Source organism: Nipponia nippon, unplaced genomic scaffold (assembly GCF_047370975.1).
Source record: "Nipponia nippon isolate SJK-2023a ecotype South Korea unplaced genomic scaffold, ASM4737097v1 scaffold_85, whole genome shotgun sequence".
Lineage (NCBI taxonomy): Eukaryota > Metazoa > Chordata > Aves > Pelecaniformes > Threskiornithidae > Nipponia > Nipponia nippon.
The window spans coordinates 137,083-163,986 of record NW_028262408.1 but is presented as its reverse complement, the minus strand read 5'-3'; the positions used below and the strand labels follow the sequence as shown (position 1 = coordinate 163,986).

The 26,904-nt window shown below is 43.1% G+C and overlaps 3 protein-coding genes, 1 long non-coding RNA gene and 3 other non-coding genes across 17 annotated transcripts in view; 1 reads left to right on the top strand and 6 right to left on the bottom strand.

Annotated features, from left to right (window-relative positions):
* Positions 1 to 14,944, bottom strand: part of LOC148050405 (dymeclin) — a 62,576-nt gene extending 47,632 nt beyond the window's left edge. For 5 of the 7 annotated variants that reach the window (XR_015701164.1, XM_087742846.1, XM_087742842.1 and 2 more), the window contains exons 1-3: positions 14,733 to 14,944; positions 7,433 to 7,478; positions 1,592 to 1,769 (exon numbers count right to left, since the gene is read on the bottom strand). Coding sequence is in view for 6 of the 7 variants with exons in the window: in XM_087742846.1 (XP_087598972.1) it covers positions 1,592 to 1,731 (140 nt within the window). In the remaining variant the exon portion in view is untranslated. Of the gene's footprint in view, positions 1 to 1,591; positions 1,770 to 2,820; positions 2,963 to 7,432; positions 7,479 to 10,350; positions 10,409 to 14,732 lie in introns of those variants that run through there. The other 2 variants (XM_087742843.1, XM_087742845.1) reach the window with 2 other exon arrangements.
* Positions 14,945 to 15,020: 76 nt separating this feature from the next.
* LOC148050404 (uncharacterized) lies at positions 15,021 to 20,583 on the top strand. 2 transcript variants are annotated; one of them, XR_015701161.1, is made up of 3 exons: positions 15,021 to 15,206; positions 16,121 to 16,254; positions 19,874 to 20,583. It is a non-coding gene; the product is annotated as an uncharacterized LOC148050404 (long non-coding RNA). The 2 variants fall into 2 exon arrangements; XR_015701162.1 differs by lacking the exon at positions 19,874 to 20,583 and adding an exon at positions 18,488 to 18,985.
* On the bottom strand, positions 19,124 to 22,995 carry LOC104008557 (UPF0729 protein C18orf32 homolog). Of its 3 annotated transcripts, none has more exons than XM_087742840.1 (3): positions 22,853 to 22,995; positions 20,592 to 20,844; positions 19,124 to 19,928 (listed from the first exon to the last, which is right to left on the bottom strand). In XM_087742840.1, exons 2-3 carry the CDS (start codon positions 20,817 to 20,819, stop codon positions 19,854 to 19,856), a joined length of 303 nt encoding a protein of 100 aa, XP_087598966.1. In that variant the 5' UTR covers positions 20,820 to 20,844; positions 22,853 to 22,995; the 3' UTR covers positions 19,124 to 19,853. The 3 variants fall into 3 exon arrangements, with proteins under 3 accessions (XP_087598966.1, XP_087598967.1, XP_087598965.1); XM_087742841.1 differs by lacking the exon at positions 22,853 to 22,995 and adding an exon at positions 22,680 to 22,820; XM_087742839.1 differs by lacking the exon at positions 22,853 to 22,995 and adding an exon at positions 21,179 to 21,347.
* A 203-nt stretch (positions 22,996 to 23,198) lies between these two features.
* On the bottom strand, positions 23,199 to 26,900 carry LOC104014193 (large ribosomal subunit protein uL22). 2 transcript variants are annotated; one of them, XM_087742838.1, is made up of 7 exons: positions 26,847 to 26,900; positions 26,406 to 26,458; positions 26,283 to 26,323; positions 25,018 to 25,152; positions 24,613 to 24,711; positions 23,773 to 23,964; positions 23,199 to 23,289 (listed from the first exon to the last, which is right to left on the bottom strand). In XM_087742838.1, the coding sequence occupies exons 2-7, from the start codon at positions 26,443 to 26,445 to the stop codon at positions 23,242 to 23,244; spliced, it is 555 nt and encodes a 184-aa protein (XP_087598964.1). In that variant the 5' UTR covers positions 26,446 to 26,458; positions 26,847 to 26,900; the 3' UTR covers positions 23,199 to 23,241. The 2 variants fall into 2 exon arrangements, with proteins under 2 accessions (XP_087598964.1, XP_087598963.1); XM_087742837.1 differs by having other exon boundaries at positions 26,734 to 26,867.
* On the bottom strand, positions 23,624 to 23,699 carry LOC148050403 (small nucleolar RNA SNORD58). Its single transcript, XR_015701168.1, has one exon. It is a non-coding gene; the product is annotated as a small nucleolar RNA SNORD58 (small nucleolar RNA).
* On the bottom strand, positions 24,188 to 24,257 carry LOC148050402 (small nucleolar RNA SNORD58). Its single transcript, XR_015701169.1, has one exon. It is a non-coding gene; the product is annotated as a small nucleolar RNA SNORD58 (small nucleolar RNA).
* Positions 26,558 to 26,626, bottom strand: LOC148050401 (small nucleolar RNA SNORD58). Its single transcript, XR_015701170.1, has one exon. It is a non-coding gene; the product is annotated as a small nucleolar RNA SNORD58 (small nucleolar RNA).
* Positions 26,901 to 26,904: the final 4 nt, after the last annotated feature.

Below are 26,904 nucleotides of genomic sequence, written 5' to 3'. Positions count from 1 at the left end.
CTTGCATCATCAGGGATCTTAGAGAAAAAATGACTGCTCCCTCACCCACTGCCCATTACATACCACCCTTTATGAGCACTGCAACCCTTCACAACACTATCTTCCTGCTTCCCTCTGGCTAGTCTCTCTATGCAAAAGACAAAATCCTTCCTCCTCCTCACTCTTTACAAAAATAAGGCCTAGTAAATGCGTCCCAGTTGTTTACCTTAACCATTTTCCCTCCCAGTTGCCTGAACTTTCACTTACTCGCAGACACTCTAGCATGAGACACAGATTATCTACCAGATCCGCTCCTAATTGCTATGAAAATAAACATGTCTCTTTGCCGTTCGGAAGCTGCTGTGCACAAGACACAGCACAGAGGTAAGTCACGTAACATGTAAACTATATCTCACTAGAAATTGTATTTCATTCTTCATTCAATCACTGATTTATGTTTAAGGTTCAAGAGCTCAGGGTAGTTATAAATCTGCACTAGTTTTCCACCTTCTGGAAAAAAAAACAACACCACCACAACAAAAAACCTTTGATTACCATTCATTTTGACAGGAGTTCTGTTTTGGGGGGGGGGGGGGAAAGATGGCAATAAAATTGGCCAGAACAGCTCTCAAACACATTTCCAATTCATTAAAGATTAAAAGCGTTCCCAATTTTAGCAGTAACACATTGTGGCCTATTTAAACTTACTACAAAAGTGTTCAGAGGTAGTCTGTTATAACCCTTAATGAAAAAGCTAGGTTCTTTGCAAGGAAATACTGCTAATAATAAAGGGGGTAAATAAGACATTCACCTGACAGAAAAGTATCAGGTCACACTGTAAACTGTAAAAACAGCTTAAGTAACACTTAAAGGTATTAAGTAACATCAGATGTTCTTGTAAGACTGATAATCAATACACAGGCCAACGAACTTAGCAATGGACTTGGGTTAACAGAAGTCACAAGGACTTAGTGTTCTGTATTTCTGGAGATGTGCTATGGATCCTCTGAAAAATATTAATTCTGTTTATATCTACACCACTTGCTAGAGTGAAAAGACATGCAAAACTTGAATGTTAGATATTTAGAAAATATTTTTATGGAGACAACATGTCAAGCTTCTTTTTAAAATGTAAAAGGCGGGGGGGGGAAAGCCATACAGACTAAGAAACTCAACAGCTAACCTACAATTAAGTTATGGAAGATGTATGATTCACTGTAAGTTGGGCGGAAACATGCATTGGAGACTTCAGCAACTTCAGAAACACCAGAGGCTTTCTCAAAGAAAAAAAAAAAGGCATTCCAAAATAACAACCAAAAAAAACAACCAAAAGAAAAAAGAAAAGCTCCCCTCCGAACACTACAGACCCTACTTCTGATCTTTCCCAGCTACCAAGAGAATGAATAGCAATTACAGCTATCATGAAGAAGACAGACACCCACAGGAACAGAACAGGTGGTGGAAAGAGCTTCCAAAATTAGAAACAACAGTCTATTTTATTCCTCTGCTACCTAAAACAGGAATAATTAACAAAACCACTCATTTGCTTTCAGACTTGTCACTTCTATAAATATACTGTCAAGGTTTAGTTCTTCAACAAGCGCTATCTTACCTGTTTGTTGGAGTGGTAAAGCTAAAAGACAGCAGCTGATTCCAGAACGGGTCATTCTCGGAGATGGGCTCTGCTCCTGATAATTTTTTTAAGTACTCATTTTCTGGAAGCTCGCTGATGCTGCTGCTATTTGCTCCCATCTTCTTTATGTGACAAATCCCCTTCTAAATTTTCATTTCTTCAAGGGGAAAAAAAAAAAAAAAAAAGAGAGGGAAACATTTAAAGTCTTTTGTACAAATAAGGAATATACAGTTCCTAAATTAGCTATCAGTAAAGCTTTAGTTCACTACCTTGAACAATTAGTGAAATGTAGAAAACAGGTGCATAGGAATGCATTAAAAAGATTTTCTTTCAACAAACTTAGGACAATAAAGTCTTCATCTGAGGAAGTTAAAAGTTACTGTGCTATATACTGCAGTCATCATCTCACTTGGATTTTCATCAATTAGACTCAACAAGAAGACAGTGTCACAGTTGTATCAGTATCAAGGCTGCTACCAGTGGGGAAAACTGCAGGGAATTCACAATTAAAACAGAGGTGTTAAGTTGACAAGCTATTCAAAAATATGTTTTCCAATTGAAAATGCACAGACCACTAGGCAAATGACTCCTGTTGTTAAGAGAGGGAGTCCACCTTGCAGCTAATTCCTGCATGCCACCAATGATCTACACCACGAAAGCCCCCACCTTGCCAGAATAAGCACAGCTGTTATCACTGCTGCACAGATAACCTGCATCAAGTGAGGAAAGGTACTACCAACCACGTGTGAACTTCCTCATCTTTGTAAAATAATGGGGTTGGTTTCAGTCAACTACTTCAAGAGCGGGGGAAAAAAGCTAAAAAATGAACACATCAAACACAACTGTTTTCTGAAGCAACACCACAGCAGTTGGTAGAGATGCACTCCAAAACCTCTTTTCATTACTAGCTGTTTTGTACTTGATCTGTGTGAAGAATGTGAAAATTTCAATTCTCCATGCTGCTTATCAGCACTTCTCACCTTTATAAACAATTCAATTAAAGAAAAAAGCACTACGATGCTATTAACTATGTGCCAGGGATGCTCCTAAGCATCTTATATCTTTCCAGGACATCAGCTTCAATAATCTTCCATCTTTTGAGAAGAAATAACTGTGACTAATAGCTTTAAAAGTTTGTATTAAAAAAAAGCACCCCCATCAAGATAAAAGCGCGGTGCAATGTATTACTGTGTAACCTAAATACTCACTCCTGAGCTGGCACAAGACATAAGAACAGGGACAGCTATATCAGAAGATGCAAGCTACTACTCGGCAGCAACTCCTCCTTCGGTCTCGACAAAGATATAGGATCTGTTTCAGGAATCACTCCAGTACTGATTCTTATAGACTCATCCTCTTTGCAGAAGCAGTTACTTCCAGAAAAGACCATTCCAGTAGCACTTGATATTAAAAGAGTATAAAAATTAGCAAAACTTACTAAAAAGAAGTGAAGAGATGCAATGAAAAGCTGCAATGTTTGCAGCCATCATGGGAGCTATCTGAAGAACCTATATTTGACATCTGGAGTGAATGCACAGTACCCAAATATTTCAGAAACAACAAAATGCCAGCACAGACAGAGAGTAGAATATAAGATACTATTAAGTAATAAAGAGGTCTTTAAAAGGTGAGATCCTACAAAAATGAGGAAAATGGTCATTATTTTCTAAATTTTGTTTGTAGGGGACACTGTAGGCTGGGAAAATACTACTCCACACTGCTTCCCTCCATTCCAGTACTCCATCCTCCACCATCACTATAAGCTGCTCTAGGAGACAGAATATAGCTAGGTGAAACTTTACACTGACTCAGTATAGCTGATATACTATATATAGTTATAACAACTCCGCCACTGTGACTCTGCCATCATGCACCCAGGGAGCTCTATTTTCATGGTGCAGACTGGTTTCTACCACTTCCCTTTGTATCTGACCACAGGGGAGAAAGATACAATAACCTTACAACCTCATATATGTCTCGTTTAGCAAAAAGCTCTGGAGAGACTGTCTATAGCATTTGCAGAAGCCATTTTTGTCATGGGGACTACCTGCAGGAAGAGAAATTTAAAAGTGGCCTAGGAATGAAAATGGAAGTTTGTGCCAGGGAATTCTGTGGAGAAGCATTAAAGGATTCTAAAATGTAATTAGTTTAAGAGGATTTCCAGAACTTAGGTTGAATGTCTAGTCACAGAACAGAATGAATGCACCTCACTTGAATACAAATTCAAAGAAAAAAGCCCAAGACTCAGTGTACGCTACCTTTGAAATAAAGCCAATGAATACTAAAGCTAGAGAATAAAGTAGAAGAGAAAACAGTTTGCATAATATACGAGAATACTGGATCATCACTTGAAAGCAGAAGAATCAAGGTTCAGCTTGCACACGGACATCTCGGCTCTGCAACCCCTGGTTTGCACATGCGCAACTACTGCAGAAGCCAGAAGCAATGCTCTTGGCCCTGGACACATATTTTGGCTCAAGTCCCTTCCCTGCACCTTTTAATGACTTCAAGGTCATACATTTAAACCTTTACTTCTTGGAGTACAGACAGTTCAAGTCCATGTCTGCTTCATGTTCCCATCCTCTGCTTGTGCTTTCCAGCTCACGTAAGGAGCAGCTCACTTGCTCCAAGATGAACACCCAAGGGAGAAGAGAAACAAGAGGTGGCTGGAGCCCTGCCTTCAAATTCCTCCACCTTAACCCATAACTCGAGTCCTCCATGCCAGCACTCTGACCGTGCCCTAAATCCTTAGCCCATCCTCCTAAGACGAGTAACTCCACATTATTCTCCACTTGGCAAGCCATTCTCACAGCTTGCTGAAGCTCCCAGAGCCCCCCATTTAACCCATTTCCCCAGCAACATGAGAGCAATGGGAACAGGTTGCAAGCTAGTTCTTCAAAAGAGTCTGCACACTTTCCAGACTTCCTGCAGTATCCCAGTAGATTAAATTCCACTAAAACAAACCCTCCAAAATAAACAGTGCTTTAAAAGCAAGTTTTAGCAAAATATTTATTGCCTGTTTTCAGAGTCAGTGTCAAATTGACGTTGCCCAAGAGCACGCCTACTTCTGTGGCCAAAGCCATACCCTGGAGCAACAGGGCGAGCTGCTGGCTAGAAGCCCCTGTGAGCTCTCCCTGTGCCCCAGCACCCGGCTGGCTCCTTCCAAACTGCAGAGGACATCTTTTATTCCACAGTGCTTCCTCAAAGTGAGAGAAAAATAAGGTACTAGCTGATATTTTTTTCCCCTCTAAATGAAATAAATTGAGATCTGTCAAAAGAATCCAATTGCTAGCTTTAGCTCTACCTGTAGAGCTAGTTAGTAGATATGTGGATTTTGCAAGCTTTGCCTTCTACTCCTTTGTGAGCCAAGAAATCTTAGAGCAATCAAATAAACATGCAGTTTTTTTCTCTCTGCTACATCCCAGGTGTTTTTTTTCCTCTCCTAAGAGCGTTATATTTACTGTACTACTCTAAGGTAGAAATCTCAGCAAGTTCTACTGATACTTGTTTTAGATGACCATACTTAGAAACAGCATACAACAGGTGTAACAAAGCTAACTCCTTCCATCAGGAACCTATGTTACCTCAAAACTTGCTGAAGGGCTCTGCAATGACTTTATGATGGAGCCTGAGCACCTTCAGCTCCTACAGCCTAAACAGCCATAGGCTCAGCTTTAAATAAGACATTTCTGAGGAACTCCAGCCATCAGCTGACAGAGGAAACAAGTCTTTCTTTCAGAGTTCATTAATATCCTACAGTACAAATGTATAAAAATAATTTAAAAAAAAATTAACATTTAATTTCCTGGCATTTTAACAACACTAACAGATTAACCCCAATGTTTTAACTTAGATGGTTACATGCTATCCATGATCTCCCAACACATTTCCAAGACAGATGTTATTAAATAATATTAAATTAAATTCCAGTCACCACCTTAAATCATTTTCAAACATGCTATTAAATAGCAGACATGTTTCTTTTAGGAACAGCTGCCTTTAGCTGAAAAGATCACTCAAATAAAACATGTAACCACTTAAATTTGCAAATTGCTTTTGATTAAGAGGCACTACTGCTGTGCCTCTAACACCGTATGCTGGTTAAGGCAATAGAGGTTCAAGCCTTTAGACAATATAAAAGGTGGCTCAGTATTTGGAACACGATTACCACAGTATTTTTAAAATAGTATCTAATCCTCACTTATCTGTTATTTCCCCTAAACTTGACTTTCATAACAGCACCTACTGCACAAAAAGGCTGCTCCAAGGGATCTCAAAGTCACTTCAGAAGACGAGGTTAAGCAGATTCTGCTTCCTCACATGCTGAAGTGAGACAGCCACAAGAAACACCAAATAATAGGAAACCCCCTTTCACTCCAGGAAAGTCAGTGCTAACCCCAGCAGTAAATTACCAATAAAATCTATTTTTTTTTCTTGAAATACACTAAATAAATGCATGGTTCATTAAAAAAAAAAGTCTTCTCTCGAAAAGCAATTAATCTAATTATTTGCTTAAAAAAAATACAGACACAATTTATTAGCAAGTTGTTTAGTTTAATATGGTATTATTACCTCTACCAACACGTATTTCTTTCTAAATAAGCTGAGAACACCCTCAAAGAATCATAGCCTGGTCTACAACTGTCATGCTCTATTAAACCCAACATCTGTTTAGTGCCCGAACTTGGCTCCACGATGCAGAAGCAGACACTTCAGAGCAAACACAAGGGAGCTTGTTTTGCACATCAGGACTCATTCCAATCTCAAATAGCCAGGGGCAGATAAAAATCCTGAGTTTACCATCCCTTCTACAAGATTTTAATATTAATTATTAACAATGTTTACAAGAAGATCATCTTTCCTCTTCAAATTAAAAGCAATTCAGCAATACACACACACTGTGTCTGAGCTCGTAAGTATAACTCAAGGTACAGTATGTGTACTGTTGAACTTGGAAAAAAGACTTGTCACACTCTCTAAGTCTTCTATTTAAATACTTTTAGACAGGTAATTATAGTTCCATTAGGTATTAAACCTCCTACTGGTCTCACAACTTTTTACTAATCCATCCATTATTGCCAGCTCCCCCTTCCAAAACTATCCTTGCCATCATTGTCTGGCTGAGTCTGCAGACAACCTGAATAATAGAGATTATATATACTTTTTTTTCTTTTTTTAAAGAGTACTTTTAAGTGTAAGAATTGAGATGGTCATGCAGATGATTTTACCATGCCATCTGAGATCTGGTCTCTAGGTTGGGTCTTTAACACAACCATATGAAAATAAATTAAGAAGTGATGCTATTATACATTTGGAAACCTAACAAAATTTCATTCCCATATAACACACCACTTTAGTTCCCTTTATAGTTTGCTGCTTCATGAACGAAAACAAATGGACATTACTTTCCTTTCAAGCAAAGCAGCCAATATCACTGTAAAGATGAGAACCTATGAGATGTAATGCTGCTTATTCAAGCATTAGCAAAGCTGCTGCACTGAGGTTTTTGGCTGATTCCTATTTGCACCCAAGAACTGTAGGTTTCAGACCGTCTTTCACCTGTGAGACATTAAAACCTCCCACAAAATCCTAACATAAAACTTCCTACACAGTTATGAGACTACTGCAATATGTACATATAATTCTCCATGCAACAGAAGACACAGAAGATATATTAACTGGAGGTACTGTTAAGCTCCAATAGTTGAATTTTATTGTCCACACAATATATTTTAATTCTGCTTACTCATTCATATTACAATAATATTTATACCTAAGGATCAAATGCTTTGTGGACTAAGTTTCATACACAACACTTACCTATACAACTTACAAACAGATACTGCATCCACAGATGAAGAACAGTCTGAAAAAAAAAAAAAACAACTAAGTTACACCTTGTAGATGTGTATTCATGTGCAGGATCAGAGTTAGTAGTCTAAAGCACGCCAGAGTTAGTGGTCTAAAGCAGCTGCACAGCCTTGAAGTTTGTTCATGGGAAATATTTGTGTGATGTGTTTCATCCTGCTTTACTAGAGCAGGGAAAGCTGCAGCAAACCAGAAGCCCCACTTCTTTTGCCATCTTTATTAAGATGCTCGACTTACTGCTCCCTACAAATCAGCTTTTGCAACTCACTAGCCTCTTTCTGTCACAGTCTCAATGCTCTGTCCTAGCTTATTCCCAAATACGAGATGTTCCTATTTTCCATGCAACACAAAATATCTCAAAACATCTCTAGGCCCACTGAAGGGAGGCAGTCAAACCAAAGACAGGAGATCAAATAGCTCCCAGCTGATCTGGGCAAGTGCTTGCCTGTACTGCTTTAATCCTCACCCCTCTGCACCTCGGCTTCGCTGTGCACGCACCACGTTTCATCACATCCCAAAGACTGCAAAACCTTCATGACGTAAGAGATGTTATTTCTGTCCATCAGTAAACAACCACGCAGCACTTCGGGGCACGAAAGAAATGTTCCAAGTAAAAAATACATGCCTAAAGAAACAAAGTCACCTGGTTCCCCAATGTATCTAAAAATCAGAATCTTTGTATTGGTTAACTTTAATTGCTGCTAGAAATCATAGAATCATAGAACCATTAAGGTTGGAAAAGACCCTTAAGACCATCAAAGTCCAACCCTTAACCCAGCACTGCCAAGGCCACCACTAAACCATGTCCCTAAGCACCACATCTCCCCAGCTTCTAAATACCTCCAGGGATGGGGACTCAACCCCTGCCCTGGGCAGCCTGGGCCAGGGCCTGACAGCCCTTTGGGGGAAGAAGTTTTTCCTAATACCCAACCCAAACCTGCCCTGGCGCAGCTTGAGGCCGTTCCCTCTCGTCCTATTGCTTGTTCCTGGGGAGAAGAGACCGATCCCCCCCGGCTCCAGCCTCCTTTCAGGCAGTTGCAGAGAGCTATACCTGTAGTGTCTATACAGAACAGTTTTCCAAGAGGAAAGAGAATTGGGTACCACACGTACGCAAAAGTACCAGAAAAGGACTAACAGATCTTAACTGTAGAAATGAACACTGATGCTCTAAAAACCAAAAAGCATTGGTTTCAGCAGCTAAACTACAGTTTTTCTTATCCGTATACCCTCTAGTTGCTTTCTGCCCACTTCCAGAAAAGAAGCCAACCAACAGTAACTAGACCTCGTAATTCAAATCACAGTTAAGTTAGCTCTCCGAAGCATGCACTTATATATCTGAAAAGCAAAGTGGTGAAGCTCCTTTAATAAGGGTGGCTTTGCAGCTTTCCTGGCATATAAAGCGTTTATTTGACTGCACTGCTTGGGGAATTGTTTTGGGGAAGTTTTGGTGCTGTTAGTGAGGCTGAAAAAAAAAAAAACCAACCAAGAAATGTGGTTTGATCTTTCTTCAAAGATAAAAACCAGTTATACAAATATTTCACTAATACCAAGAGATCATTCATTATACTTCATACATACTCCAAAATGAGGTACAAAAGTGAAAGAATTGTGCTTTTACCAATTATATTGGTAAAATTTTGCTAAACAAAACTAATGATGCAGAAATATACGGCAATGAGAATTCATGCCCATAAAAGGGATCTTGAGGAAAAAAAAAAAAAAACAACTTTATGACCCTCAGAATTTACAAATTTTTGCCATTTTCAATCAGAGAAAAGCACTGAAATAATCTTTGTTTTTAAAGCATGTTAATGAGTCAAAATATTTCAGCTGTAACTTCATGCCTGGCAATAATCAAATACAATCAAAACACTACTAAGAATTCACCTTCTCTTATACACCAGTCACTTACAACCAAGCAGCAGGGGAGATTTCGGAACAGAATAAATGCATCCTTCATGACTACAAATTAAAAACGCTTCCTACTGGTTTTAAGTTAATGAGTTATGCAGGAAAGACTGCTTCTGATAATCTTACTTTTCACTGTACTGATTTGTAATTTTTCTCCCCTTTCCTACTGCATATTTGGTGACCACTGCTTTCTCCAATTCCCTTTACCCACACCTTTTACCTTTCCATGTTGAAAGTGTTCAGACACACACAAGCACCAAAAAGAAAAAAAAAAAACCAAACACAAAAAAAAAAGGGGTTGTGCAAAGTAGGGGGAAGACAGGCAAGCTGTTTTTCTGAAAGATACAACACATGAGCTCTTTGAGAGAGCCTGGCTGACCATAAGTGGGTCTATCTTTGCACCCTAGGGGCAAATACCATCTTTCATAGCCGCCTAAATATTGGTCGAATTCTCCCTTTCTCCTCTACCTGCTATTTTTCAGACTCTACCAAGTTTGATGGCTACTCTCTGCAGTCATGAAAGTCTCAGGTATATCTACAGTCCTTTAATATACTTTTGTAGCAGCACAGCGCATTAACCATTCACCAGGTACCAAAGTATGTTTCCTTAAAGCTCAATACCTTAGGACAGATGTACTTTCAGAAAGCAATAAGAAATGCAACACAATTATGAAGTGGTCCACACAACGCTTAAGTACAAGGAAAATAAAGAAAACCACATCTTAAAGTCTTTAGGTAGCTCTCAAGGTAATTTAATCTGACTTGTCCCCTGTTTACTCTGCTGGATGAACAAACACAGCATCTTTTTTGGTCCTCCTGGCCAATAACTTGTTCTAGTGCCTTCCTCTTCTGTAGCAAGAGCCTGAACAAAGCAGCACTGCAGTGACATTAGTATGGTCCTTATGGGTTCCACTGAAGCCTGAAGTCTTGCACATAGCAGAAGCGATTAATCTCGATACCTTTACTGCAGGCAAAGAAGGCCTCTCATAAGGAAGGCAAACAGCAGCTGAAAAAAAAAACAGTGATGATACTGTGTTTTCTGCTCCAGTTCCTTTTCCATACGCATTTTACGTGGGAGTCAGTCGTCAATAAAAGCCAAATTCTGAAGAGCGCAATCTGCTTACTTCGCATCCCACCTACAGGACAGTTCTGCTCACAACTGAAGAAGGGATTTTTCAAGACCTTCTTGGTTCGGTAGCATATTTCAAGCAGAAGAAATTGGATGTGAGCGAGCCCAGACGTTGTGGTCATCGATCAAACTGCTCAACAAGAGATGCTATAAATCACCTTTGTCTTTGCCCGTTCACCCTATGGTAATCCCACAGTTTGCTGCTTTTTAATGAAGTGTTCTGAAAAGGAGGTGACAGAAAAATGAAAACCTGAATATATATAACTGAAATCGAGATGTACGGCTTATATGTTTTCTCATTGCCATCTCAGGAGCCTAACGCACACTTTCTTTCATTCTTTATAACAACATATAATCTCCAACCAACAGGTGACTGTTGTGGTGATCAAATCTACTAATTTTGATCACTAAGGAGACGCCTGTTTACTAATCTCAAAATAGCTTGTTTCAGATGAACTACTCATCACCTTCAGTAGTCACCTTCACAGCCTTGTCCTGACTTATATGGGAAAAAAAAACACAAACCAAACCTTGCTCAAACTGCCTTTCTCTAAAGTTATAAAAGATCAAAAAAGCTTGACATAAAATGCCATTCCTTCTTACTGTTGCAACTTTCTGCCTCAGAACAAAAACCTCTTATACACAGTGCTCTAAAAAATATGAAAATGTTACATTACGGCACTGGGCACCAATAAGCAAATATACGCTTGTGGCAAATGATGGTCTTGTTTTGAAGACCAAAACTATCCTACTTCCATTCACCATGTATCGGCCCTTACATTAGCACATATCCATTAAGTGGGGTAAGAAACCCATTAAGTGACACAACTAATTGACATGAAGTTTATTCGTCCTCTCTTCCCTCAGTCACGTTTTGTCAGAGGCAAGACAGCAGGTAGCTATTAAGCCTCTTGAAGGAGCTTTTGCTAGCGGGATGTGAATCCCACAAACACCTTTCTGTTAAGAAACACCTTTCTCTCACCTTCAGAGAGCTTCCATTTAACTTTTTCATGTAAATAAGCATTTATAACATTTAATTACTTCTTTGTCTAATTTACACACATGCAACAAAACATGTCGCTAGTTCATTAATACAAAATTCCACAAGATCTGTTAGGGACTCCTTGTTTTGTCCATTTTTAATGCTGCTAGTTACACTCCCACACTAAAGCACGATACTTGTGGCCAAATCTCCCTGAAGGTTCAAAAGCCTCTAAAATTTGTCACGAATTAACAAAATTTAAAGCTACAAAAATGATAAAGATCATTTTTCTGACCTCCTACATAATTCCAGTCATAACACTTTATTAAGTAATTACTGCACTAAGCCTACCAATTTGAAAATGGCAGCATCAGTTTTAGAAATACATCCTATCATAGAGGGAAGGAGAAGTGGTATGGGGGCAATTAAAAAAAAAAAAATTACCTCAATCCTTATTCTTACATTCCTACACCCCAAGTAAAAGTCAGAACTCAAACACAGTGGGTTTTTTCTGGAATACATGCAGAAATAATTTCTTTAATCTGATTAGCAAAACACCATTAGAAGGGAGGGAGGCTGGGTCAAGCACACCTTAGATTTCTGTGTAGAAGGCTCGACTTTTCTCCAGCTGTTAAATAACTACTACAGGTATATAACATATTTTTCAAAAGTTTCAAGAAGTGAAAATTCAAATACTAATTCTGGTCTTTGCAGTGGGCAGATATTTCTTTAAAGGCTTTGTTTGCCCTCACCAGCAAGATTCCTGCTGCTTGCAGGACAGCTGTACCAGAGCTATAAAATAAGAAGAACAAATTGAACTTTAAACAAGAAAGTCAATAGAATATGGAACTTAAAAAAAAAAAAAAGACTAAGCAAGAATATGCACAACCCATACCAAGACCTCACTTTACTTGTACTTAAGAATGTACAAGTATCAGTACGTACCAGTGAATGTATCAGTACCAATATTACTGGTTTGACCATATCTTCTTCCAGTGGCCAAAAAGAGACTTATCACCACAAATGCAGGAGTGGTTTTCAAAAGCACAATTTTACACAAACTACCTGATAATCTATGATGGGTTATAGTATTGGAAATTTTGTTTGATGTGAAAATTCTTTATGATCATTGATGAATTTGTCCCTCTCTTTTTTTTTTTTTAAATATACTCAGTATACCTACCTAAAAATCAATTTATAGTAATTCATTCAGTAACTACCATAATTAAAATAGGCAGCTGGGTTGGATATGACACAAGTCATGCTAAACCTAGCATGATTTAGTAGTCTAAGTAGCTACTAGCTTGGTATAGTTATCTCTTTATGGAAGGGATGTTGACATTACTGTCACACATATTTAAAATTTTCTCCATATTTCACTCTCAGACATAAATAAAACTTGACTAACAGCCAAAGCGATGTCTCAAAAAGAAAATTCAACTACATTTTAAGCTTCAGAAAGATGCCTACATGTTCATTAAAAGGTCTGCATTTTTTAAATATTGGTATATTTTGCTGTATTTCAAAGGTTCTACAGTTATTTTGGCATCTGTACTCTTCCCACAACTGGGTATTACGCATATTTTTACAACTGAGCTACCTGTCCCTGCTTTAAGTGTTTCTCACAGCTAGAAATCTGCCTACAGCATAAAAAAGTACATGTTGTACAGAAGGCCAAATTTGTTTTGTATGTACACCTAATTTTATATTATACTACACATCATGATTTATATTGCCTGTCTCCAGGGTCTACTGCAAATGAAATTATACTTGCCAAAGTGTGCAATTACTACAAGGTGCGATAAGCTTTCCACTCTAGAGAATACACTTTGAAGAGATATCATTATCATCTTTAACCGTCCACTTTGACAACAGTTCATCAGCTACCAAACAGGATTTCTTACTTTTAGTATCCTCTGTCAGTCATCAGCCTGTTAAAAACATTGTGGAATCTTCCTATTCATCTGGTAAAATCACTGGAAGCACCACAGCCATTTAAGTTTTGTATTAATTTTCTGCAAATACTTTTCTACTGAATTTATCACAAAGTACTAAGCCGTAGATGCTGTGCTAGTAAAACATCAGCACTGGAGTGGAAGAGAAGAAGCTGATGATTGCTTCAGCCAGGTGAGAGTGCTGAGCAGGGTCCAAGATCCCCAGGGCCGTCCATGGGCTTCTCCCGATGCAGCAGCAACGTGAAAAGAGAAAACAGCCCACGGAGAAAGCGGAATGAGGCCCTGCTGAGCTCCTGGCAATCAAAGAGGCAATAAGTCACCCAACTGGAGCAGCTTCAACCGTTTTTAGTTGGGAATTGACAAAATGGGGGATTACACAACCCAGCAGCCTGCATTAGGAAACTCGACCCAACGACCCGGGAGCTTCTTTCCACTCCCCTGCGCTCAGAAAGCGCTCAATGCAGGAAATACTAACAATCTACTTACTTCTACAAGTACCTCCAATGATTGTAGCTGCAGCCCAGCACCTTATCCCTCGGTGCACGCAGCAAAAGAAATCAGATTACGGCCTCACAAACTCACTACACTCAGCACAAAAGATTAATAAAAGATAAACAGTGCTTGGCATGAAAACATACAAGACAAAACCTGACGTCAATTAAGGCAAGATACAAATTCTCTTTTAAACTAAAATATTTCCCACTTTTGCTAAATATTATCCTTCGGGAGTATGAAAACAAACTGGCAAGCGTGAGACTGAGCAGACCCGTTATGCTGCGAAAGCGATCGCCAAGTGTCTGGTTCACAAAAGCAGAAAGGGAAATACGCTATTTTACAGCCTTCTCACTATTAAGAAATGCCATTAAGAGCAGAAGAGAAGAAACACGGGTAGGAGCCTCTCTCGCTTCGGTTCTGACGGCGCACAGAGGGGCACCGGGCACAACGGCGAGCCCCGAGGGCTGCGGAGCCCTGACGGGGAGCCCCTCCGGGGCACCCGCGCCCCCCAGGCCCCGGGAACTCTCCGCGCCGACGGTACTGACAGATACAGCACGAGCGCAGGCCTCTATCGCGATATGGGCCCGAGCAACGATGGGCGCCGGGACAAGCGGGACGCTTAGGGGCGTGCGGCGGCTGCCCGCGCTCCCTCCCCTGCCCGAGCCCGCACCGGGGGCGGACGGGGCAGAGCCGCTGGGGTCCACCCGCCCTCGGCTGCTGCCCGCGCCCCTGGCCCCTGGGACGGGGCGGGCCCGCAGGCACGGCCGAGGCCCCGCTTACCCCTCTCGCACGGCCGCGCCACAACGCTGTACGGCAGGAGGCGGCCGGTACCGCGGTCCCGGCACCCCGGCGGGCCCTGCCCCGCCGCCGAGACGGCTCCCGCGGGCCCCGGCAGCGGCGGGGCCGCCCGGCCCGGCTCTGCCCGCTCCCCTCAAGGGCCGCCGCCGGCTGCCCGTGCCCGCCTCCGGCCTTCCACGTCGCCGAGGCGCCCCGCTGCGCATGCGCGCAGGCCGGCGGGGGGTGGGGTGGGGCGCCGCCGCGAGGCACGCCGGGAAGTGTAGTCCGGGATGGGGGGAGGCCCGGCCGCCGCCGCTCCGCGCCTCTGCGGGCAACGGGGTTCCCCGGGCCGGTCGTCGTCCTCCGGGTGAGCCCTTCCCACGGCAAGAGGCGCCTCGCCATGACCCGCGGGACAGGGGCTGACCGCCTCGGCCTCCTCTCCTCTGCGGCCCCTGTTTTCAGTCAGTGGGACGTGAGGTAACTCGAGCGAGCGGGAGCCAGAAGCAGAGGGCGGGAGGGTTTAGCGGGCAGGGTCCTGCCCTCACGCTGCTTTAATTCGTTGTTTCTACCTGAGGTAACCTCCCCTCTCCATATCTGAGGTGTTTTTTGTGCCGTCGGTAGCTGCTTCCATAAGTACCCAGTGGTTCCATCAAAAGGGAAATCCTTCCCCATGTAATTAACCCTGAGCATAATCTCCTCACCGCAGTGTGTGACACGAAATACTCAGCCCGTCTCTTACACGCACCCGTAAATGGGCTGCGCGAGCAAATGGGGCGTACGCAAACAGCACAAATGCAAAGGCGAGGTCCGGCCACTTCATATACATCACCACGTAAAAGCAAAAAATCTTGGCATAGGGTTTGGCCTCATGTTCACGCAGTTTTGATCAGACCGCTACAGCAATAAAAACGGTGCACGGTCAACAGTTAACAGTGGCTATAAAAGAGGTAGGACTGTACGCACAAAAAAGGAACTGAAAAACAATCCTCATGCAAAGTACAAGTATTCTACGTCTATCTACGTATAAATACATCTATTCACAACGCTTCAAGTAATTCATGTTTCAAATACAATGAAAGAAAGATGCAGCACTATGATCTAAAAAGACTTCTCAAGCAAGAGAATCACTGTGGCAAACGTGGTCTTCTAGGCCATTTCAGTGGAACTACTGCAGTCAGGTTCACTGAAAAGCAAAAATAATGACAGTCTGCCAAGCCCAAAATATGTTTTGGTTCATCGAGCATGTTCTAACAATCAGAAAACTGCACAAGGAAGATAATACCTCCTTTCATGTATTAGGCAGTTTAATAAAACAGAGTTAGTTCTCCCTGAAGGCAGATTTAGTTAATCTAAGTGTAAATTAAATTTCTTTTCATTTCCTTTACCTGCAGCCTCTGAAAAGACTGTTCTTTCAGCAGTAATGTTCTCCATTGTACAGAAACCAAGAGGGGATGACTCGGAGGACTGAACCTTAGCAGCATGCCCAACAACTCCCAGAAGGCTGGAGCGTGATTGCTACATTTGGGTAATAACAGCGTATTGTATTACTGTCATTAGATCAGCTTTGTGGATAGAATTTAACTGTGTCCTATGAACACATCTGAATACAGATAATTTTGCACAGAGTTCACTGCTAGTTTAGACATCCTTGAAGTCTGATCATGTTCCATTTAACCTGCCAGAATTTCCTTTGCTTGCAGAATCAGGCCCATCAAAATAACTGGCAACATGAAACGTTCTGAACTTTTATTTAAGAATTTTTTGCACATACTTGCAGTACTTTAAAGGTGTATTTCAATTAAGTTTATTTTAAGTCCTTGGCACCCAGCTACCTGTGCAAACCAAGACAGGGAAGGTACCCTGTCACATTTAGACCTTCCCGTAAAGAAAAAATATTTTAAAACAGTTGATTTGAATATTTTTTCAAATATTTTCAAATATTGGTTGATTTCTTGATTCTTCCTCAGTAGTATTTAAATAAACCCCGACACCTTTAATGCCGAAGATCTTAGGACTAGATTTGCAGAAGTACTTTGGTCCTTAAAGATGCCTACTCTGCAGTTTTCTGAAAGTCTTCAGTATAAACAAAGTTGCAACTTGCTCTAGTAAATTCTGGTAGATGTCCACCTGCCGTCATTGGGTGCCTGAGCCCTTTTGTAAATCTTGCTTGTAGTGAGTAACAAACATACGGAAATTTTCTCAGTTAAATTAAATGTCCTTGATCTATAATGTTCTCTCATGTGAGAATTTTCCTTCATTTCTGTCTCCTTGTTTTTCTTAAATAAGGCTTTGTGCACTTCTTTGCATCCCAGCAGATGATCTCCTGCACCCCTGCCCAGGCTCAGGCGGTTCATTTCCTTCACTTGTTTTTTGACTTATTTTTTGCCTAACTGTTCATAACACGATAGGATTACTGACCTATTCTGGAAAAACTTCGCAACACAAATCTGCATCTTCATCAAATCTTACATCTTCACTGGACTTCCAGTGAAGTGCCTCATTCAGGAAAGTTTTGTGATGAAGATTAGTCACATCAGTGTTTAACTGCAGGTAATAAAAGTACTATAACACCATTCCAGAAAGCGCAAATGGAGTAATTTTACAACCAAGAACAGATACTTGCACTATCTGCCCATTTTGCTTTTTGCAGTCTTTTCAGTAGGCCTGGTGTTTAAATGCGGTGATGGCACACGCAGATAGAAGCCTGGTTGAGCCTGCAGCCTAATTCACTGTCCAGTTTGTTGTCCATGTTACTGTCTGATGCATTTCCTTGTATAATAATATCCTAAATAACTCAAAATAATTAATTATGTACATTTTACAAATTGGCTGCATACATTTACAAGTTAAAGCTGCACCGGTACAGCTCTTGCTCTACTTTTTGTCCTGTTCACGGCTGTTAGCGGTGAATGTCTTACTCCAAAACTTAGGCCTGTTGATGAGAAGCCCAACATTTTAGAACAGTGGCTAAGGTTACCTGCCCTGGGGCAGGAAGCACATCGGAAGGGACAACCTTTTCAGCAATGCCGACGATGTAAGAACACGTACTCATGTTCAGCTGCACACCTGCAACGCATCTTCGTTTCGATAGCCATTGGAAAGACACCGTGCGTGACCTCAGTTCTGGAGTGACTTCCTCAGGCAGTTCACTCCTTTCTCATTGCAGGGTGATTTCAGACCCTTAGAAGTTCCCGGCTTTCAGATTTAGAGCGTGAGCTTTGACCATAGTGGTAGCAGAGGAACTTATTGTTTGGGGTGAGGTGAGGGTTAACTGGTTTAGAAAACCCAATCCACCACAGCAAAGATTACATCCACCTTTTACCAGGTGAAGTTCTGATGGATAAGGTATGATTCGTTGCAACAATATGGGCAAAACATCCAAAGATCCATGGAAACTAGCGCAGCCTCTTTCCCTCGCTTCTGCTTTCCAGTCCCCGTCTTCTCTGCTACACAATCCACACAACAATAGCTGTCAGCAGTCACAGGAGCGCACAGTTAGTATTGTTATCTTTTACTGTATGAATTATACCATGCGTGCATGCTTGGAATAATAAAACCAGGTTTTAATATCACAAAAGGTAGGTACTTCACTGGCCTAGGAGAAAGCTCTATCTGTGACACACTGATCAGATGGGGATTATGTTCCAAGGACGATGCAAAAGCTGATGAAAACAGCAATACCGCATTCACAGACTAGCTCATTAAAGGAGAGCAAACAGCATTAGGCAACATCTGACAAGGACTTTTCTGTGATTCAGCTCATTACAGAAGTAATGGTTGTAGCAACAAGGGCCCGCTCTCCAGCTGTGAACGTTGCAGACGGATTCACACAACACCTGACAAAGCCGGGTAGTGGTAGGAAACAAGACGCCCCACCAGAGGCATCTGACGGGCGTCAAGCACGTCGTTGGGACAGTTAATTGTCTGCTACGGGAAAACAGGGCCGCGTGAACCAGACTGGACCTCGGGGATCGTTCAAGGACTGCATATATAGAAAGGTATGCCTTTTAGGCGTACCTTAGGTAGGACTTTTGGAAAAACAATAAATCCTAAATAGCAATCCAGAACTGCTGGAATGGTTTTGTTTTTTTTTTTTTCAAGAACTCTCTAGTTTAGCAGAGAGGACAAAGCAGGAATTATCACTTCTATTCCCTACTAAGCACAGGGACATCTAAAACGCTTCGCAATCGCGCCGTTGTGTTGGGATGCAAGTCAGTATCAGAATGCATCTTCCCAGGAGGAGGCAACGCTGGACTTTCCCAGTTCACTTTCTTTATCACGAAGACAATAGTTTTACAACCTCCTTCTGCCTGGGGCCTGTCTACAGGTTTTCAAAGATGTTGTTACCACTCTGTTTATAGCTCAGAAGCCCAAGAACAATTGTATGAAGCAACTTATTTTTAAATAAAATCCTGGTTTATTATAGTTCGGATTACACAAGCATGTTAAAGAGATTTTAGTTGCATTTTTTTTTCACAGACAGAACTGCACCATTTTAAACCACCGCAACAGAATATAAAGCAACAATTCTCTTGCATCATGCCCCTGCTGCTCCGCTTCAGGAAAGAAAGGCACAATGTTTCAAGGAAAATAATTACTGGAACTATCAAATCAAGATTTGGTGCTTTAAGTAAGCTAAGTAAATTTTGCATATAGCACAACTCCTTTAGCTCATGCAGAGATTTGACATGAAAAATAGGTATTCTTCATAATTTAACCATGATGCTTATGCTGCCACAATGCAATTCATAGTTCTTTAGCAAGGTCAAGGATAGCTATAGCTTTTCAGGTGAAAGCCTGAAGTACTGCACTAGCGGTTAGTGAAACTGAGATGCTAAGATACATTTACCTTCCAAAGCTAGATTTATTCATAAGTTAACCTAACTCTCATCACACCAAATAGATTATAGATGAAAAGTAGTCCCAGTGAGGAACTTCAGGTTTCAAACATTTTAAACTATGTTTTGTGCTAGCTGTCATTTTAGTGGCAAAAGAGACCCTCTCCTGTAAGCGATTAGGGCTTTTATTCAGCTAAAATGTGCAAAGAAAAACGTCTCAAAGTGAGAGAAATATCAGCAGTTCATACTGTACACAAGGGAATAAAATCCTTATGAATGAATCCCTTTAATCTGTTTTCTTGTCAGAAACTCCTGTGGATCTCTTTGCAGCAATTCCATTTGCAACGCCATTGCTTTCGAACTGCAAATAGAAGACAGCATCATTAATGGGATGACAAAAAAGGACTCCACACCCAGAACAGTAACAGCTGGTGATGAAAATTACTTTTAGAAGCAAGGCCAGTGAAGATCTATGAAGAAATCTGCAGCAAGAACCAAAGTGATGGCGTCTCTTTAGATTTACACATAATTTTTGCTTCGAGGGGGCAGGGGGAGGAGTGAGGGCAGAGACAACGTATACAAATCTTTGGATTTTCTTAGAAGAGATAATAACAAATGCATGATTTACACACACTAAACATTTTTCCCCCATTATGAGTGGCAGAGCTAACTGAAGAGTGGTTTTGTTTTTTTTTAATTCTGCTTCACGCATCTGGTGTGATGTACCAATTATTTGACTTCTTCCTTCTCTGAAAGAATAGCCAGTCATTAAAAAATATAAAATTTACTAAGCTCTTTCAGGAAACAGGTCCAATTCCTGTCCTTCCAAGACCTACCAGAAGCTGTCTGGGCATAACTGCTATTTCCAGCTGGCTCAGTACTGGTCACCCCCTTTCATAAGAAAAGAGCCACAAAAACTTCTATAAAAACACCCAAATCTTTACTTCCTTGTGGCGCCCACCCTGAACTATTGCTGGCTGGTTTATCTGCAGTTTCCCTGGTTAGCTAAATGCATTAATCTTACTTCATAAATTCCAGACTCATCCTCCTGATCTCTTTTCGTGGCTGAAGGTGCCCGTGGATTTCCAGCGCTGCCTCCTTGACCTTGTTTTGCGGCGTTTTTTTCTTCCACAGCTTTCTTGGGCCATACACGCTTAACGAAGGGTGCGATAACGGGATAGATGTACGGTTCAAGGAATTTCTTGTAGACCCAGAGGAGAACGGGAATGACAATACACGGAATGCACACCATGGCTTCCTCTTGATCTGCGACAAAGCTGGTGAGGGGAAAAAACCCGACAGCTTAGGATGACAGTGTTTGTATGCCATGAGCTAGGAAAACAGTCGATTGTAATTGATAATCAAACATAAAAGATTCTTTAATAACAGATTAACTGTTGAAGTTTCAAAAATGCTGTGCATTCCAATGTTATGAAGTCCTCGACAAGGGAAACTTTCTGGATGTTTTAACAAAAAAGGAGTAGAGTTTGCATTAATTCATCATTCCTACAGCTACAACTTAGAAAAGCACATTCAGAGAATAAAAGTTTTTGCTTAAACCACACAAAAACAGTTGAAGCAGTGAGCTGCAGATATTAGCCCAGTTCTTACTGTAATATAAGAAGGTTCAAAAGGTTTGTTTTTCTCATTCCCTTTTCATTTAAGGTCAAATTAAATGGCAGGACTCCAATGGATCTAATGGCTCGCTACCACTGAAGGGCAGGTCGGTGCGAGGGGGGAAGAGGACCCTAGTCAGGATCTGAGAGGAGGAGAATATGGGTTACTTCCTTCCTCCTGCACAGGAGGAATCACTCGATCCCACACCAATCCCATACAATCGGACAAACTATTAGAAAATGAATCCTTCCCTCTCTCCCAAAACCAGAAGTCATCTTCAAAAACGGCAGCCTGAAGTCTGCGATGAAAACAGCAGAAAGTCCAAGCGCCAGGGCAGAACGGTACAACTGGGGAGGGAGCGGGTAAGTGGGATTAGCGCCGGTCCCTTCGGTGCTGATGAGCAATATATTCCATACGCTCTGCTGCAGAGCGCAGCTTTGCCCTTCACGTTCCTCCTTTCTAGGCCGCTGACGTCTGAATTCTTACATTAAGCAGCAAAACAAAACCTTCCCAGAATGGAGAACGAAGAGGCAGACTGCACACTTTGTTTGGGATCAGTTTCACTTTTTTCTAAGCGATCCTACAGATTTTTAGCCCCAGGCCCTGCGGAACAACGGAGTATCACTTTCCAGCTGACTACTTCCAAGCGTAGCTTTGGCTACTTCAGATCTACTTTTATAGGATCTGCTCATCGCTGAAGTCGGAGAGGAATCTTAAATAGAGACAACGTGAACGAGGAAGTCCATTAAAGCCACTTGAAAAGACGATTCACGTACTCTCTCTACCAGAGCTTCCTAGATACTAAATTTTCAGCAAGATGTCGCGGATTCATCCGTTAGCTAAAGAACATGGCTGGAGGGAACACCCCGGGCTCTTTCTGAGGTAACAGCAACCGTCTGCGCTCGATTCCGGACCAAAAAATAAGTCATACTTCTGCCAGGTGAAAAGCAAGTCAATGGATGCCTAACACCGGTCCTGATACGTTTAAATAGCTTTCGCAAGTTTCCTCTGTGATTTGGTGATGCTCTGTTGGCTGGTTAGCAAGCAATTAATTTTTAGGGGGAGAAAAAAAACAAACAGTAAAAGGGCAAATGGTGCCGTTTTAACAGCAAGCTCATTTCTTTGCGATCCAAGCTTTTGTTCATCTCTGTAAGCCACCATCCATTAGGCTCAGCAGAGAGAACGTGCATGATGTTGCAAATTTAAGTATGTTTGGGCTTTGTTTCCTATTTTTACCTCGGTCGTTAGTCAACTGTTATTATGGAAACAGAAAAAAAAAAAAGGCTACGCAGACAAAAGGGCCTTTCTTTTCCCCATAAAGGACGACCCAGTCTAGAAGGGCAAACCCGGGTAACCCATCCCGGTTCTGCTTCCCCACGGGCGGTGTCGGGGCTGGGACGCTCCCCAGACGCCGGGCCAAGCTGCCCGGCTTGCGGGGCAGGGCGAGCTCCCGCCGCCGGCGCCCCCCCCCCCCCCCCCCCCGGCCGGTACCGACCCCACGGCCGGGGCGCGGAGGTTTCCCAGCCGGCGAAGCTCCGCTCACACGCGCGTTGGGACCCAAAAGCTCCGCACCTCCCGTTACACCGCGGGATCCCCCGCCTGACCCAGCCGCGCAGAAACGGCCGGGCCCGGCCGGAGGAGGGGTCGCCCGCCGCGGCCCGCACTCACCTCAGGCGGGAGCCACCCACGCCCCTGCCGCCCGCCCCCGCCGCCGCACCGGAAACGAGCCCCGGTCTTCCGCCCGGCGCGCACCGCCGACGGGCCGCCAATAGGAGGAGGCGGAGCGCGCCACGTGATCAGCGGCCCGCCCCCGCCGCAGGGGCCGCCGGGACGGGCGAGAGGAGCGAACGGCGGCGAACGGCGGCGTTTCTTCCCGATCGTCTGGTTTTACGTATGAATAGCGCTCGCACGTCATCACCGTCCCCAGCGCTAACGTGGTTTCTGACCGCTGCCCGCCACTGACGGCGACACAGAGCCGAGCAAAAGCCTCGAAAGAGCAGAGAAGCACACGCAATACATCTTTTTAATTTTATTTATGTACATCGGCCGCGTCAGATTTACTCCCGCGCCATCAGCTTTTGCTTCTTCAGCTTCTTCTGGGATATCTGGAAAACAAACACGCAAGTGAGAAAACGGGGATAGTCTACGCCTTCCCCAAGCGCCTTGCAAGTAAGTCTATAAAACAGCGTCATCCTTTGAAAGAAGTACTGACAAGCGTTAGGAATTTATGTGTACAAAATGCTCCGCTAATCGTACCTAAGCGTCCTTACACGTACTAGGTTGCCGACACGCTGTCGACTCAACTCCCACTGCAACGCGTCGCACCTTTACGGCGCGAACGGGGAATGCTGTAACTGCTCTGCGACACGGGAACGAGCCACCCGTGCGATCGAAGTGCTCTCCTACGTTCTCAACACCGTGTTTACGATAAATATTGAGGTTGCTCAGAAATAACTTCCTATTTTTTTTTTTTCATGGGTATTCCAAAGGTGTCCTAAGAGAGTCATCACAGCAACCCCTCCGCCCAAAAAACGCGGAGCATTCACACTCCGATGTCTTATTAAAGAGAACCAAGGACGCGTCGGTACCTTTTTCTTTTGAGCAACTTCTTCCTCTGGCTTGGGAACGATCTGCTCCTTCTCGGTGAGGATCATCTCGATGTGGCAGGGGGAGCTCATGTAGGGGTTGATCCGGCCGTGCGCTCGGTAGGTGCGCCTGCGCATTTTGGGAGCCTTGTTGACCTGGATGTGCTCGATGACCAGAGAATCCACATCGAGGCCCTGGGAGACGAAACTCGTGACTCCATTTTCTCTTCAAACAGATCATCTCCACAGCAAGAGCACGAATAACCGCCCCCCGCAGGCATCGCTGCCGGCAAATAAAAGCCGCTTAACCTGGCAGCGTCACGGAACCGAGTATTTACCAAGCAAAGCAAGCTCCAGCTGACGGCAGAAAAACACCAACCACCCTTCTATATGTCACAACGAACTTAAAATGATGCTGATGGCTCAGAGAGAAACAATTATTTTTTCATGGTTATTCCAAAGGTGTCCTAAGATGGTCATCACTGCCATCAAAATTACCGAATTAAGCGAATTAAGCGAATTAATTTATGTTACAAAGATACAAACTGACCAAGAGCCCACCGATTTTGTTTTGTAGATTTTAAGAGGTCTAAACCACACTTCTAAACAGTTGATAACTGTGCACAAACTAGCTACCTGTGAAAAATTATTACTCACTTTTTAACTTGAAAAATGCAGGCAGCCTAATTCAAACGAACAGTAAACCAAAAGCTTCTACGCGATTCAGCCTCACCTACAAAGCAGGCCTTACCGGGCCTTCCACGTCAGAGACACCGAGTTCAAGAGTGCCGACACCCAGCACGACACCAACGCTGTGCATTTAGTAACATCCACGCACCCTACCTTCAGCTCAGCGTTGCTCTCCGCGTTTTTCAGCATGTGCAGCAAGAACTCCGCGCTCTTCTTAGGCCAGCGTCCCTGCGTCCAGCCCCACTGCTTGGCCTGGAAGAAGGAGAGAGTTCCCTGTTTGTCCTGGTACAACACAACGTGCCCTTTACGCACCATTAACGTGCCGTTACGTCCCCTTTTATTAAGGCTGCATAGCAAAATAATTAAATTCGATCAAGCAACACTGCAAGTAGATGCAACGCTTGCTGTACTGGAATCAAGAGTAGCTCTTTTCTCCCCCTTAAGCTTATATATAACGCTAACATCAACAGACTATTCTCCACGCCGTCTCAACACCACCTTTTCTCTCTTCTTTCACCAGCCACAGCCTCCTTCCCAGGTTTCCATCTCGGACCTCACCTGGGCGCATCTCCCGACTCCTCCGTTGTAGCGGCGGAAGGGAACGCACTGCTTCTTCAGGGTGACGTCCTTCAGGTACTTGGTGGCCTTGCGGATGTGCATGCCCTTGATGGCCTGGGCAGTCTCACGGGTGTTCTGGCAGCACAAAGATCCTTCCAAGTTACAACGGGAGAAAAAGCACTCCTCTCCCTTTCCTAGATCCTATTCTTTTCGCTACATACTCAATTTAAAAGAAGCACTCACACAAAAAAATAAAATTGAAGAATGAAGAATTAGCAATTTTTTTTTTCCCCACCTACTCTTCTAACCCTTGGTATGGCTTCCATTACTGAATCTGCAGCTCTGGCATGTCTTTATTGTTTTTTTACCTAACGGGTAGCTCTTTCCGAACAGCGAAATTAAAGTTTGAATATTTACACTTTTCCTAGCTCCTCCTTGGCCACTAACCCAAAAAAGCGGAAGCCTGAAGGATAAATTCCTACTAAAATGTCAAATATGGCACCTCAGAGGAAGCGATGAGAAAACAACCTACACAAACAAGCTACAAACAATGTAATTCTATCTGTAAGGGAATTATAAAGGGGAGAGAGGAAAAGGCTCAGAAAGAAAAATCCAGAATAAGATATCAGCGCTTAAGGTAGCCAACTAAATGCGTAAGTCAGAGAGTAACTACAATCCTACCTGATCACAATAAAAGAGCAAACCAAAACAACCGAAACCTCTTTTCACCTACAGTAAATAACTCCCAGCAGAAAAGCACCTGCTCAGCTTTGGGTTTTGTGGTTACCTCGAAGGAGCCCTGCATTCACTGCCGCACCTACACCTTTTCCAGAGAAACCTACGTCCTCATGCCAAACACCCCAAGCCTCCCCTGCCACGCTTCTTGACCAGCAGCATGACCAGATGAACCCCGTGTTCTTTCTGAACAACTCAACAGACAGCGTAGGACACATGAAACAAATCTCTGATCTCACACTAGCCCAATTCCTCCTCCCAAATTCACTACAACTGTTTTCCTATTGTATGTTATTATCTGCGTTCGTCAGGAAGCTCTTTAGGACACACCGTCTTATTTCTTGATCCTGTGGATGAAAACCATTACAAGCAGCTAAAGCAAACGCAGGCCATAACCTACACTGCCACCCTTAAATAACTAGATAATGACACGAGAGTAAAAGACACTTCCTTAAAAAAAATATACATGTATATATAACAAAAAAAAAAACAACAAAAACAAATGAAACTGGGTTTCCTACACCGCATACCTTGAAATGCACCCGCAGGTTGGATCCCCGAGACTTGCACGCTGCGGAGAGAACAAAACAACGTTTGGAACGAAAACCTCAGCGCCTTCGTCCTACGCGAACGCCCACGACAAAACAACTCACATTTCGTGGGGTTCTCCGGATCCAGGGAGTAGCGCACCATTTTTGGAGCTCAGCTGCAAAAAGACAATTTAAAAAAAAAATAATATTAAACTCCTAACACAGGTATGCAGAACCTGGATTGTTTACCTCACTGCCGACAGCCAGCTGAAGGAGCCGCTCAGAAATTACGCTTTCTTTTCACAATGAAATCCAAAGGTGTCCTAAGAAAGTCATCACCGCAGCCACGGCCTCTCCCCAGGGCCTGCTTCCACCCCGCACCGCCGGCCACCCCCGAGCTCCGCCATCTCCATCCCTTCCCCGTCCTCCCCCGCGCCAGCCCCGCAAATACCGAGGGCGTCCGGCGAGGCGGACCGAGCCCTCGTCCCCTCATCGCCTCCCCGGGTCGCCCTGGGCAGGATGGGGCCGGATCGCGACGGCCCGCTGCCGCCATGGCTGCCTCACCTCAGGGCGGCGGCGGGGAAGAGGAAGAGCGGGGCAGGCCGGGAGGCGGGGGAGCCGC